General features: G+C 52.7%; 1 protein-coding gene across 1 annotated transcript; it reads left to right on the top strand.

Annotated features, from left to right (window-relative positions):
• The first annotated feature begins 3,510 nt into the window (after positions 1 to 3,510).
• LOC143171593 (olfactory receptor 14A16-like) lies at positions 3,511 to 4,521 on the top strand. The gene has a single exon (XM_076360644.1). The coding sequence runs from the start codon at positions 3,511 to 3,513 to the stop codon at positions 4,519 to 4,521; it is 1,011 nt and encodes a 336-aa protein (XP_076216759.1).
• Positions 4,522 to 14,917: the final 10,396 nt, after the last annotated feature.

Raw genomic sequence — 14,917 nt, 5'->3', positions numbered from 1 at the left:
TTTCTCACTTGTGCTCTTCCAATTCTCTCCCCCATCCCACGGGGTGGGGGGGAGCGAGCGAGCGGCTGCGTGGTGCTTAGTTGCCGACTGAGGTTAAACCACGATAGTCCTTTTTGGTGCCCAACGTGGGGCACGAAGGGTTTGAGATAATAACAGATTAACCGGAGTATATTAAGGAACTTATATCTGTTAATAGTTGTGGATCACAATGTTGGTTTCTCTGGTCTCGATATTGATTTGTCGAATCTGCATCGCGCTCTTTTTCCTGCTGTACATGTTAAAGATTGGTGTTGGTTTTTGCAGTTTGCTGTGGTCTGCAGTGAATAGTGATGTCTTGCTTGTGAGGTTTGTTTTTAGAACATTGACCTTGACGTTAGCGTGGTATGTAAGTTTCGCAATGAAGCCGTTACTGTACCACGGAGACCATTTCGTGGAGACAAGTAGCAATTGCAGTAACTTTTCTGAGAGTTTTTTTACGGAGGAAATACAGAATGGCAGGGTCACTACCTTCTTCTATGATGTTTCCTCCTTCATTACAGTAACTCTTCACAATTTTGAACACCCTTGGGTAGTTAAGATACTTCTATTGGTACTTCTTGGGAATATTGTTTCGGTTTTGTCTAAAGTTGGTAAGCAATTTAAGAATATCATCCAGAGATCTGCCCCAAGGCTGAATAATTATGAGTGGCAGGGTGTGTGGGACAAGATGGGCAAGTACCTAGGCCAATGGGCACCCCCAGTGTTTTGGAACTTCACCCCTGAGCAAGTGCGGAATCCTGAAGTGTTAGTAGAATATTTGGAAAAAGTATGCTGTCACCCTGGCAACTCCAGAGAGCTGCAGATCATTGCAACGTGCTGGGGCCTGGCCCATGCCTACCGAGCCCTGTTCAACACCATTCAGTACCCTCAAAGGGAAGAGAAGGTCTCTGGCTCTGACAGTAAAACGACACGCACTGCGGCCACTCAGACCCGGGCAACGTGCCCTGCGGCCACTCCGACCCCAGCGACATGCCATGCAGCCACTCAGATGCCGGCAACAGGCCCTGCGGCCACTCAAACCCGGGCAACACGCACTACGGCCACTCAGACCCCGGCAACAGGCCCTGCAGCCACTCTGACCCCGGCGACACGCACTGTGGCCACTCCAATCCTGGCGACAGGCCCTGCGGCCACTCCAACCCCGGAGACAGGCCCTGCGGCCACTCCAACCCCGGCGACACGCACTGCGGCCACTCCAACCCCGGCGACATGCACTGCGGCCACTCAGACTCCGGTGACATGCACTTGCACTGTGGCCACTCCAACCCCAGCAACACGCCCTGTGGCTGAACCAAAGAACGAGCATGTGCCGGTATCAGTCGCCCCTGTACACAAGAAGAAAGTTTGGAAGCGGAAGTCGGCTCGTTTAGTAAGGGAAAAAGAAACTTCTTCTAAAAAGGGGCTGGAGGAAGAAGTGTACGACTACCCTGGAGAAGGGCCATCACGAGAACGGGAGGAGGAGAGCCGGCCGCTGATCGGGGAGGAGGAAGAGGAAGAACTCATAAACGAGGCAGTGACCACCCGATCTCTATCCCTGAGTGAGCTGCGAGATATACGAAAAGATTTCAGCCGTCGTCCAGGCGAGCATATTGTCACCTGGCTGCTCCGATGCTGGGATAAAGGGGCCAGTAGCCTGGAATTAGAGGGTAGGGAAGCCAAGCAGCTGGGATCCCTTTCCAGGGAAGGGGGCATTGATAAAGCAATTGGAAAAGGGACATGTATCCTGAGCCTTTGGAGGCAACTCTTGTCAAGCGTGAAGGAAAGGTATCCCTTTAAGGAAGATGTCATATGTCGCCCAGGCAAGTGGGCCACCATCGAGAAGGGTATCCAGTTTCTGAGAGAATTAGCTGTGCTGGAGGTGATTTATGATGACCTGAAAAATGAACAACTCTCCAAAGATCCAGGCGAAGTCAAGTGCACACGACCCATGTGGCGGAAGTTTATAAGGAGCTCACCATCGTCATACGCCAATTCATTGGCAGTGATGACCTGGAAAGATGGAGAGGGACAAACAGTGGATGAATTGGCTGGTCAGCTCCGGCAATATGAGGAAAGTCTCTCTTCCTCCCTCGCCTCGGGAACAGCTAAAGAAGAAGCAGAGATACTGTGGGACCACTGCTGAATTTAGAAAGAGTAGGTGTAGGTAGATCTGCGATAGTCTATGTCCTTGTCGTGGTTTAATCTCAGTCGGCAACTGAGCACCACCCAGCCGCTCAGTCACTCCCCCCCACCCGGTGGGATGGGGAAGAGAACTGGAAGAGCACAAGTGAGAAAAACTCGTGGGTTGAGATAAAAACAGTTTAATAATGGAAATAAAATGCTAATAATAATAATAATATGATAATAATAATACAGAAAGCAAGTGATGCACAGTACAATTGCTCACCACCCGCCGACCGATGCCCAGCCGGTCCCCGAGCAGCGGCCCCCCCGGCCAGCTTTCCCCAGTTTATGTACTGCGCATGACGTCACATGGTATGGAATGTCCCTTTGGCCAGTTTGGCTGTGCCCCCTCCCAGCTTCTTGTGCACCTCCAGCCTTCTCAGTCGGTAGAGCATGGAAAACTGAAAAGTCCTTGGCTAGTGTAAGCATTACCTAGCAACAACTAAACCATCGGTGTGTTATCAACTTTGTTCTCATCCTAAATCCAAAACACCATACCAGCTACTAGAAAGGAAATTAACTCTATCCCTGCCGAAACCAGGACACATTGTTATTATTATTATTGTTGTTGTTATTATTTTATTGACATTATTAAACTGTTTTTATCTCAACCCACAAGTTTTTCTCACTTCTACTCTTCCAATTCTCTCCCCCATCCTACCAGGGGCGGGGGGGAATGAGTGAGCGGCTGTGTGGTGCTCAGTTGCTGATTGAGGTTAAACCACGACAGGCTGCTAACAGCTCCAGATCCTTTCTAAGGCATTTCCGAGGAGACTTTCAAGGATGACATCAAAGCTGCATTTTCCTGAAAGGGAAGGAATCTGTGCTTTCAGTTTTCTACTCTTGGTGAGCTGGGTGGGCAGTGGGAATTTACTTCTCCACTCTGGAGAAGGCACTGAGGCTGCAGTTCTGGTTAGGACTTTTCTGAGCTGCTCCTTAGACCCTGCACACGGAGAGATGACCCTGTGCGGTGCCCTGCTGCCAAGAGGGGTCTGCAGGGCAGAGCTAGGCACACAGCAGGTTGGATGGAGTCTGTGAGCACTGACAGGGAGGAGATGTGGGGACAGAGAAAGAGCTGCTGGCAGGGACAGCTCCAGGCGGCGTATGTAGTCGGGGAGTGAGAGGAGAGCTGCTCCCAGAAATGCCAGGGGAAGGGGGATCTGGGCAGCTCCCTGCCATCCCCTGACATGCCGGACACCTTCCCCAGAGCAAGCCCCTGATCTCCCCTCCCACACAGCAGGACACTAGGAAAAATGAAGTAGATTTTGTTCAGAGTAGTCTAACCTAAACATTTTACTGTCTTCCTCCATGGACTGTGCTGATGCCCAACAGGACCAGATGTCCAACGGCAGCTCCACCACCGAGTTCCTCCTCCTGGCATTCACAGACACACGGGAGCTGCAGCTCTTGACCTTCTGGCTCTTCCTGGGCATCCACCTGGCTGCCCTCCGGGGCAATGGCATCATCATCACCGCTGTAGTCTATGACCACCGACTCCATACCTCCATGTACTTCTGCCTCCTTACCCTCTCCCGCCGCGACCTGGGCTCCATCTCCACCACTCTCCCCAAAGCCATGGCCTATTCTCTGTGGGACACCAGGGCCATCTCCTACCCAGGATGTGCTGCCCAGCTCTTTCTGTTAGTCTTCTTTATCTCAGCAGACTGTTCTCTCCTCACTGCCATGGCCTATGACTGCTACATTGCCATCTGCAAACCCCTGCACTACGGGACCCTGCTGGGCAGCAGAGCTTGTGTCCACGTGGCAGCAGCTGTCTGGGGCAGTGGGTTTTTGTATGCCGTGCTTCACACTGCCAATACATTTTCACTACCACTCTGTCAAGGCAATGCCCTGGACCAGTTCTTCTGTGAAATCCCCCAGATCCTCAAGCTCTCCTGCTCAGAGTCAGACTACCTCAGGGAAGTTGGGCTTCTTGTGCTTAGTGCCTGTTTAGCATTTGGGTGTTTTGTTTTCATTGTGCTGTCCTACGTGCAGATCTTCAGGGCCGTGCTGAGGATCCCCTCCGAGCTGGGACAGCATAAAGCCTTTTCCACGTGCCCCCCTCACCTGGCTGTCGTCTCCCTGTTTTTCAGCACTGCAGTGCCTGCCTACCTGAAGCCCCCCTCCATTGCTTCCCCATCCCTGGACCTGGTGGTGTCATTTCTGTACTCGGTGGTGCCTCCAGCAGTGAACCCCCTCATCTACAGCATGAGGAATCAGGAGCTCAAGGATGCCCTATGGAAACTGGCACAATGGGCACTGTTTCACTGGCAATACCCTGCCTCCCCTTCTCTGCACATTTCCCAGAATTTATCTTAGGCCAGGAGTCTGCTGTTCTCCCTTGTGATCGTCCTACTTCTAGATAATTTTCTGGGTTTATACTGCTTCTCTTGAGGCTTGATCCTGTCGTGTCTGACCCTTGGACAACACTGTGTCAGATGTGACCTGTCCACATGCAGCTCTTCAGTAAAAGGGTATCTCCCAGGTGACGTGCTTGCAGGCTGAGCTCTTTCTCCAAAGCTGCTGCCAAGACAATGTCCAAGGAATTGGTCTTTTAAAGAGTCTTTTCTCCTTGTGTTCTCCCTAAGATTGGGGTTAAGCTTGTGGTATGATTGTGTTCCACTGGACCGAAAGTTCTGGTTTTCAAAGCTCTCTTCTTTGTGTCCGATGGCAGTGGAGATGGTGCATGGGCTCCCGGTTAATTCCACAGGCTGCTTCACATATGACAGGACGGATGGCATATAGTGGAAATGAATTCATTCTGGAAATGAATTTGGAGGGCTCAGGAGAGGATGGGGACTCACCACGTGCCCTGGAGTGGGAGTGAATTGAGACACACAAGGTGAATCACCCTCAGAGGTGATGACCCCCAAAAGCAAAACACTAAATTGAGGCATGCACAAAAAAAGACTCTGCCATGGGAGTCAGTAGGAACCCAGCAGGCACAGGGAAGGGAGACTGGAGAGATGCGGGAGCTGCCTCTTGTGCTGTCCTGGGGCGTGGGGCTGATGGGGGTAGAGAAGGAGACAAACGCAGTCAGAGTTGGGGATAACCTATAATATGAATGCAGCAGAGCTAGAGATTGAGTGGCCTCTCTTTCCTTGTGCCCTTGGGGCCAGCATCAGCCCTGGGGCTGGTGGGGAGGCTGACCCCCCTCTCTGCCCCCCAGGAGCTGCTGTGCCCTTCAGAGGGCTGGGTGCCCAGAGCTTTGCAGCACCCTGCAGTGGACACTGCTGTGGGGTGAGGGAGGTGGAGAGATCTGGGGACGGGCTGGGCTGGGATGTAATTAATGGGATGAAATTTAACAATTTAACAATTTAACAATTTGAAATGACGGATTCTGCACCTGGGACGGAGTAACACCGGGCACAAGTCTAACCTGGGAGAGGAGTGGCTGGAGAGCAGTCCTGCAGAAAGGGGTCTGGGCGTGCTGGTCGACAGCAGGCTCAATAGGAGCCAGCGGTGTGCCCAGGCAGCCAAGAGGGCAAACTGCATCCTGGGGTGCATCGAACACAGCAAAACCAGCTGGTCAAGAGAGGGGATTATCCTGCTGTATTCAGCGCTGGTGCGGCCTCGCCTTGAGTACTGTGTGCAGTTCTGCGCCCCACAATTTAAGAAGGATGTGAAGGTCCTTGAATGCGTCCAGAGGAGGGCAACAAAGCCGGTGAAAGGGCTGGAAGGCATGTCCTCTGAGGAGCGGCTGAAGACTTTGGGCTTGTCTTGCTTGGAGAAAAGGAGGCTGAGGGCGACCTCACTGCTCTCTACAGCTTCCTGAGGAGGGGACGTGGAGAGGGAGGTGCTGATCTCTTCTCCCTGGGATCCAGGGGCAGGACGCCTGGGAATGGGTCAAAGCTGTGCCAAAGGACCTTCAGACTAGATATTAGGAAACATTTCTTTACCGAGAGGGTGTTCAAGCCCTGGAACAGGCTTCCTGGAGGGGTGGTTGATGCCCCAAGCCTGTCAGTGTTTAAGAGGCATTTGGACAATGCCCTTAAGAACATGCTTTAACTTCTGGTCAGCCCTGAAGTGGTCAGGCAGTTGGACTAGATGATCATTGTAGGTCCCTTCCAACTGAACTGTTCTGTTCTGGTTTGTGCTACGCTGTGCTCTGCTGTGCTACGCTCTGGTATTCTACTCATTTAATGCAGAAAGAGCACAGTTCTGTGACAAGCAAATGGACCTACAGCTCTTCGTGGCAGTGCACATTTGAGCCGCAGCACCTCAGCTGTTGCAGCAGGATGGAGGACAGCCTTCTCCCAGGGAAACCTGAGCAGTTAGTGCTGGGCTGTTCTGTGCTGCACCCCCAGTGTGGTCTTCACGCCTGTGCTGTGCTGCACAGATCCCTTGGCCGCAGGACAACCTCAGCAGCTCACTGTCACAGAGGAGCCTGCAAGGCAGCGCCCACTCTGTGCTGGCCATTAGGCCACCTGCCTGGCTTTGCCTGTACCTAACAGTGCAGCAAGAAGTTCTCATGAGAGACGTGTTTCTGTTTGACTGTAGAAAGGATAAATGGTGTTGTCTTCCTTGTAGAAAGTCCTGTAGTAGCTTGAATGACCAAACCAGGAGACTCTTTCATGGATGGGGTCTGCACGGCATGCCGTGTGTGGGTCGGAAGCCCATTCAGTGCTCCACCACCTGGGGCTCCCCCCATCTCGAGGGACATAAGATTAGCTATACGATTCTCTCCTTACAGGCTTAGCACTAATGAACAGCATTTTAAATGATACCTCACAGAGTCGGAGTGCCTTTCTTACTGGGATCATAACAGACCAGCACCTCCTGGTGAAAACCTCTCTCAGCACACGTGGATACAGCCCCTCCGGTCCCATGGACCGGTAAGGGTGTAGTTTGCTCAAGTAGCCCCTGGCTTGATCCCCATCCACCGCTGGTTTTTCCCATCCTGAGTCCTGCCTCAAAGCACAGAGGCCTGGGAGACCTCTCTGCTGGTAACTGAGGCAAAGAGGACATAGACTATCTCAGATCTACCTACACCTACACTTTCTAAATTCAGCAGTGGTCCCACAGTAGCTCCGCTTCTTCTTTAGCTGTTCCTGAGGTACCTAAAGCTCATCTTGGTGCCTTTGAATTCCCTTTCGAGTGTCAATTGAATTTTGATATGGACCGTTGCTGTGCTTGTAGGATGTCGTCCTTGAAGACAAGATGTATGCAGGCACACTGTGAAAATGATTGGTGTGTTCCTTGACTGCATCACCAAAGGAGTGAGTAAAGACCCCAGTGTGACGTGCTGTGTGTTCACCCAATGCCTGCAGCTATTGGGTAGAGAAGGGACAGACCTTGCCTCTCCGATGGCATCTGATGGCTGATGCCTCTGACTGATGGCATTGGTGTATGGCACACAGGCACCAAACCGCACTCTCTGCGATGCCGTCTGGGATGTCTGTCACGCACTCACCCTGAATGGGAATTGCTTTCCTGTAGGTCCTGTGCTGTCCGTAACAGCCCTGGCTCCTCATGTGGCTCTATGGCCCTGCATTTGAACATGAAATTGAGCAGATACCCTGAATTCTGTAAGGCAATGTGGGGATGAACACGAGGCAACTGCCAATATCTCCACGTCAGTGGAGATCTAGTAAATACAGCAGCAGGAGAAGAGGGAGACGGAGCTCTCCCTGTGGCACATGACTCGAATCATTCCGATGAGTAACTCTATACCGAACTGAATGAGGAGGGACAGTTTTAAGGTCCAAAAGTGATTACAGAGCCCAAATTCTCTTCTTCAGGGCCCAAAGCCTCGTTTTTAGGGCCCAAACCCACATTTTTATAGCCCAAAGCCTCACTTTTAGGGATCAAAGCTCATTTTAGGGTCCAAAATATCTTTCTAGGTTCCAAAACCTCATTTTTATGGTCCAAAGGCTCCGTTTCAGTTTGCAAAGTCTTCTTTTGAGAGTCCAAAGCCGCATTTTGAGTTGCCAAAGCCTCATCTTCAGGCTCCAAAGTGGCATTTTTAGGGTCCAGCCAGTCGTTTGGAGGATCCAAGCCACATCTTGAGTGTCCAAACCCTTATTTTTTATGGTCCGAACCCCTCTTTTAGGGCTCACAGCCTCATTTTTAGAGTACAAAGCTTTGATTCTAGGGTTGAAAGCCTCATTTTTGGGGACCAAACTCTCATTTACAATCTCCAAGCCCTGCTTTTAAGGTTCAAGGACTCATTTGAAGGGCCCAGAGCATCATTTTTAAGGCCTCATGTCTGATTTTGAAGGTCCAAAGCCTCATTTTTGGAGTCTAAAGCCTTATTTATAGGGTCCAAACCTGTCTTTTATTAACAGTAGCCTATTTTTAGGACACACGCTTTCATTTTTAGGGCCTAAACCCTCACTTTTATGGCAGAAAATCTCATTTTAGGATCCAAAGCCTCATTTTTATGGTCCAAAGGCTCCACTTCAGTTTGTAAAGTCTCCTTTTTAGAGTCCAAAGCCGCATTTTGAGTTGCCAAAGCCTCATTTTCAGGCTCCAAAGCCAGTCATTTTGAGGGTCCAAGCCACATCCTGAGTTTCCAAGCCCTCATTTTTAGGGTCCAACCCCTCTTTTAGGGCTCAAAGCTTCATTTTTAGGGTCCAAGGCTTTGATTCTAGCATTGAAAGCCTCCTTTTTATGGTCCAAACCCTCATTTTCATGATCAGTGGGTCCCATGCCCAGCTCCCTGCCTGCTGACGCCGCAGGCATTCACGTCCCTCTGTGCCTCGATAGGAAGTTCAGCCCAGAATTGGTGAATTCCTGGGTTTGCTGCTGTTACGACCTGGACAATTGTGCTATTGCTCTGTATTTATTGCTAGGCAAATATCAACAAATTCAAAGCAATAAACGGTGGACCCCTGAGGCTGTCCGTGGGGAGTCTGTCATCGCACCCGCAACACATACCCTGGTGGGGCCACCTCAAGCCCTTGCAGGAAGATCACGGCAATGGGCTTGGGGCACAGGGAGATGGTTTCAGTTCCTCCGGGGGCTGGAGGTCACTGGGCCGGACCCGCAACAGCCAGCTGGCTGAGTTGGACAGCCATGGGGCCGGGGTGGGGGCGAACGGGCCGGGCGACTGTCCAGGCTCCGGGGACCAGTTCCCTGGTGCTCCGTGGCAGGCGGGCTGGTTTTCCAGGCACAGGCGGTGGCTGCTGGCATCGGGTCCGGCTCTCAGAGGTGCTGGGGCGCGCGGGACAGCTGTGCGGGTGCTAGGGGCAGCTGCTGGTGTCGGGCCTGGCTCCCGAAGCTGCGGAGAGGCGCCTGTGAAGAGAGAAGGCTGCTGAGGCCCCGCCATGGCTGTGGTGCTGGGCGGGTGCAAGGGTGTGGGGCAGCGCTGGGTGCCCTGTGGGGTTCGGGCACGTGGCTTCACATGGGACCTGCGGACCCAGAGAGCTTTGTGCAGAAAACGGGGCACCCCGCACCCCTCGGCTGGGGCTCTGCTCGCCTGCCCATGGCCCGTCTCCTCTCAGCCCTGACCATCCTGACCTGCCTGCTCTGCATGGGCCGGGAAGGAGACCTGACCCTGGCAGACCGAGGGGACCAAAGCTGAGCACTGCACTGCAGGGCCAAGAGAGCCTCCCGTTCCCCTTTCTCAGCATGCCTGGCAGAGACCAGCACTCGGCTCCCCTGCCCATCCCTGACCAGACAAGGTGACAGCCTCGGCTCTCTGTTCGGTGAGGCGCTCTCCATCCTCTCTTCAGAATATGTATCCAAAGAGATACCGCTGCCTGTGCTGAGAACACGCACGCTGGCAGTGTTGGGGTGCAGATGGGACCGACTGACTCTCTTTCTCCAAAGCAAAGCTGATAGCTGGGAAGGTTCGTCACCACGGTCTGAGTTGCTGGGACACCTTGGCCGAGGTGAACATCTGGGATTTACGGCATGACCTAACAGGGTGATTTCTCCTGGTAAGTTCACTGGTAGGGAGATGTCACTCCCTGTTCTCACTTTCTATGGCAACGTCATCCCTTGTTTTTACTCTCTGACCTTGCTCTGCCTATAGACATAGGTTGCTGGGTCTGCTCATGTCGAGGCAGGGTCACTTTTAACTAACGCTTGCCACAGTACGAAGGGGTTTCAGAAAAGAATGCCCATGAATTGAGAGGCCAGTTAAAACATCTTACAGCAGAAATCCCAGTCGAGTCTGGCCAATAACTAACTCGGCACTCCAGAATACCCTACCTCTAAATGCTTCATGGCTAACGGCCGCCATCTCATACACAAGTTTGGCAAAAAAACCTCCCAACAACTCACTGTTTTCTCTTCCTCCACAGACAGATCCCACAGCACAATACCATCCCAAGCAGCATGGAGCCCAAGACCGCCACGGCGCCTTCTATGCAGTACTTCTGGAAATCTTTAGGATCCACAGCATTTGAGTTTCTCTTGCCATCCACTCCTGGAGGAACAATTCTGCACGTTAGTGTGTCCTGTGCACTACTGGTAATCTCACAGGAGGCCTGACATTGCCCGGAAATGTTCTTTCTCACTTTGTTTGCATCTCTGAACCAGTGACCATCCCGGGGCTGCAACATGTCCTTGGTTTCAGTAGAAACAAAGGAAACTCCCAAAGCCGTTGCAAATCAAGGCACTCTGGAGCCTCTCTTTCTCCTCTCAGCTTTGCTTACACTCTGGGATGTCCACAATCCAGTTTTCCCAGTGTCATGGGTTCGCTCCCCCTTCTTGGCCACCCTTCACGTTTGCACACAATTTCTTTTGCTAGTGCTTGCTTGCTAGTGCTGCTGCACGGAGGCTCTCTCTGACCCTTTGGGACAAGTTGTCCCACTGAACAGAACTCCTGAGGCCAGATGGAGAGCACGTGGGGGAGCGCAGCTCTTTCTTTGACCAATCGCTCCTTTGAGCAACACGGACAAAAACCATCCCTGCGTCAGGGAGTGCCACCCCCAGCTCTCCGTCCTCAGCCCAGCACCCACCCCCTGAAGCGACGGAGTCAGGCCCTCTCAGGAGACGCCGGAACCTCGCTCTCCCCCTTTGCCTGTTCTCCAGCATGGGCACCACTTGCATGCCTCTGGTTTTCAGGACTTGTCTCCCACTTATGGCCCCCTGCAAGGCTGCTCAGTACCTGGATTCTTGTGAAAAAGTTCATATATCCCGGCGTGGTGGGCTTCCCCGGGGTTGGACGGCACTGCCAAGAAGCAGAGAAAGGTAAAGCCTCAGCATGGCTCAGGCACAGAGGATGCAGAAGGACGGTGCAGGTTCCCTCTAAGCCCGTGCCTGATCCGTCAGTGCATCCCTTTGGACCTCAGTTCACAGGAGGGCTCCCCCTCTGTTGTGCCTAGGGCCTCTAGGGACTCACAGCAAGCTCTGGGACGCAGGTACTGAGGGAGGTACATTCGATCAAGAGTCACATTTCCCAACGTCTACTGAACGTGGTTCAGATGGCCTCAGTCCCCAAATGGCAGAGTTCTGAAATTCCTGGGAACTGGGTGTAGTGGGAGGTGAGCACTTCACCACATCCACAGAGGGCTGCGACCATCTCTCTGGCACACTGCTGGCCATAACCTCCACGCCCCAGAGACGACAGTCATCCTCAGAGAGCCGTTCCTGGCTTCTTTTAGAACACTTGCTCTGTACTAATAGTTTGGCTGCTGACACGATGTACAGTAGCGGGCAGCAGGGGAAGAGCCTGCCGACACCCAGTGATTTTTATTTATGGCACTGGATGACTGAGGGACAGCAATTACCTGGCATGCCTGTTGATTGAATTGCCCCTGTTTTTTCATCAGAGACCGGCACTGCGTGACTGCTTCCTTCCTGAAAGGCCTCCTTCTGCACAGTCTCACGGTCCGTCTCTTTAGAAAGAAAGAGGGTCAGTTTAATCAGAAGTAACTGTTCCTCGCCAGGAACACGGTATCTTCAGGAGGCAAAATACATTAATAACACTTAGAAAGAAAGCCTGGGCATTTGGGGGTGCACCTCATCACTAGTTCAAACAATGTGTGATTCATGGAGAAAAATCAAAGAGCTAGGCACTTTCCAGTTTACCAGTAGACAGCAAAACCTGACCTGCTGGGAAACCAGGAAACTGCATGTGATCTTCTTGTTGGCACTTAGTGCATTTTTGGCAAACGGCAAGATGATGGTAAATTACTTCCTTCAGAAAGGACAGGAAGAGGCTGCAGCCAATTCAGCTGGGGAAAGAGCCCTTTGGAGAAGCACGTCCCATCATGCCAACTCCATCACACAGTAAGGGTAACAGACACACACACACACACACACACAGTGGACTGAACACCAAGCTCTTGCAACCATATTCTGGGCACTTTCACAAAGGCAGCGAAGAGCCCACAGTCCCCCAAAACAAGAGGAAAACCACAGCCAGCTTATCTAAAACACAACTAGAAACAGAAAGCTAAACCACCCGAGACTGAATTCACAGCCCTTCATTTTAGCTGCCTTCAAGTTAGGTGTCCGGCCTCAAGCTGGGTGTCCAGCTTTCACCTGTCCCTGACCCCGAGGTGGTCACCGAGAGTCCTCAAACATCAAGGAGAACAACAGGGCTGGACCAGGCTGTGAAGCTGGGGCTGCTCCGATCCTGGCCAGGGCACGCCTGCAGCCCTGGCAAAGTCTGCCAGTCTCAGCGACCCCAAGCTGCCTGCGCATCCTCTCTGCCGCCCAAGGGCACTCTCCCCTCTGGCGACTGTCAGCAAGGCACGAGCACCACCAGTCCCTGCCAGCTGGATACTGATGTCTGCCCAGAACAGCTCTGGCCAGTAATGGTATAACTGGGGCAGCAGCTGTCCCTGGGGCTCAGCTTGAACCACAAATGGCAGCAGAAACTATGGACTATCTCTGTGGCTCACCAGCACCTGCAAGGCGTGAAATCAAGTGTCAGTGCAGCGAGGCTCTGATCGATCCCTTTCTGCTTGTGTTGCCTACGGCTTGTCCATACATGCGTCTAAAATCTCAGCTTCCCAAGTCTCCTGGTTAAGAGGGATATATACCCACCATGGGCTGCTTTCTCCAAGTCTTTCAGGATTTCCTTTAGGACTTCTGATGACCGCTGGGAAGATTTCCCTATTTTGGCTTCATACTTTGCTCTTTGAGGACCTTCACAGAAAGTGTTAAGTTAAATTTCTCACTCATAAAATACTGAAAACGAGTGCTTAGTCTGTGAAGTCAGTCAAGACTGATTGCTCACCCCTGGGGTGCCAGTTGAGCTCCAGTGCAGGATCCATCCGAGGAGCTGGAGCTGGAGCCACATCTGCAACCAAACACCCATGAGAAGTTTCCATCATACATTGTGATATACACCGCCATAACTGAATAGCAGAACATATGAGGGGATCACGTAACGACATGGCACACACAACACAGGTCTATATTCTCACGCCCACAAGAGATGCCTCACTCCCATTTGGGCTTTGAGCTGGCAGCTCTCAAAGGAAGGAAAAAGCCATGACGTACCCATGCGATCTCCCTGCGCGTCAGCCCTGGAACCCATCTGGGAAGCTGGATACCCATCGCCTCCAGCCACGTCTGTAAACAAGCAGAACAGAGCAGCTCCCGTGAAATATTTCAACATACTTCTTCAGATCTGAACGGCAGTGAATGCATTTCAAACGCAGGATTGCTCCGTGGCACTCGTCTCTCCCTTCCCCTCAGGAGCATCGTGCAGACAGTTACTGGGTGCCTGGACCATGCTGATCCAAAACAAACCACACATGGAGCTGTCGGGAGAAAGGGCTCCCTGGGGCTCACACCGTCTCTAAACTCAAGCCCAACAAGCCTGCTGGCTTTGCAGCAGGCACTGGAATCAGCGCAGGCTCGGAGCGTCTGGCAAAGACAGCTTCGCAAGGCAAAGTGTCCCAGGGCACATCACTGAGCCCGACCCATTCCCTCTCTGCTCTTCTGCATGCCTGAGCATTGGCCAAGAAAATATTACGTGACATTTCATATGAACAGAATATTAAAACCTAAAAGCTCATTCATTCAAGTGACGTACCTGTGGGAACGCCCTGAGGCTCCTGGACAAGATCCGGCTGAGAGGTCGGGTAGCCATCGCCTACAGGCACAGCTGTAATCAAGCACGTTTCCATTAGATGTTGTGATCTACTTCTTTGTCAGTGACCTGCAGTGACTGGAGGGGGTCACGTCATGACGTGGGACCCAGACGCGGGTGGAGATTTCCAAAGCTGCAGAGGGGCCTTGGGTGACCTGTTGGCTGGCACCTGGAAGCTCTCAAAATACCGTTTTCCAGGCCATGTGCAACACCCCTCAGGGAGCGGATGGACAAACATACGGTCCTTGGGGGATTTCTTACTGGGAGATCTCTACTGTGCACAAAAGCAGCCCACATGAAAGCACTGGAGGAAAAAAAAGATCGTTTGTACATCTCGTGGAGAAGAGCCCGCTGGCCAGTGAGAGGCTGCACCAGCGCTGCCCCGCCTGTTCCCCTGGGCTGCGGGCTGGGGCTGTGTGTCGTGGACCTGGGTTTGCCCAAGGAGAGCACTGCAGGGCTAGAGCAGGAATGCTCCTGTCTTCCTGAGCGGACATCTCCCGAGGATGGATGTCCCCGGGGCTGAAAGCTGGGACCAAGCCGGGGAACGGCAGAGCCACAGCCCGAGGCATGGCCATGAGCAGCCCAGCGGGGGGAAGCGCTCCCGTGGGCTATTGCCTGGCCCTGCCGTGCAGCTCTGGCCCCGACCTGCAGGCTGGGGGAAGGCTGCCCCGGGGCAGGGCAGCTCTAGGGGCTGGCTCTAGGGAGAGTTTCTCACCC

This window comes from Aptenodytes patagonicus, chromosome 28 (genome assembly GCF_965638725.1).
Source record: "Aptenodytes patagonicus chromosome 28, bAptPat1.pri.cur, whole genome shotgun sequence".
NCBI classification, from domain to species: Eukaryota; Metazoa; Chordata; class Aves; order Sphenisciformes; family Spheniscidae; genus Aptenodytes; species Aptenodytes patagonicus.
This window is presented reverse-complemented; position numbering and strand designations above follow the sequence as displayed.

What these genes read in the sequence shown, in the direction of transcription:
- LOC143171593 (XM_076360644.1), top strand. Translation starts at nt 3,511, where the DNA reads ATGGACTGTGCTGATGCCCAACAGGACCAGATGTCCAACGGCAGCTCC.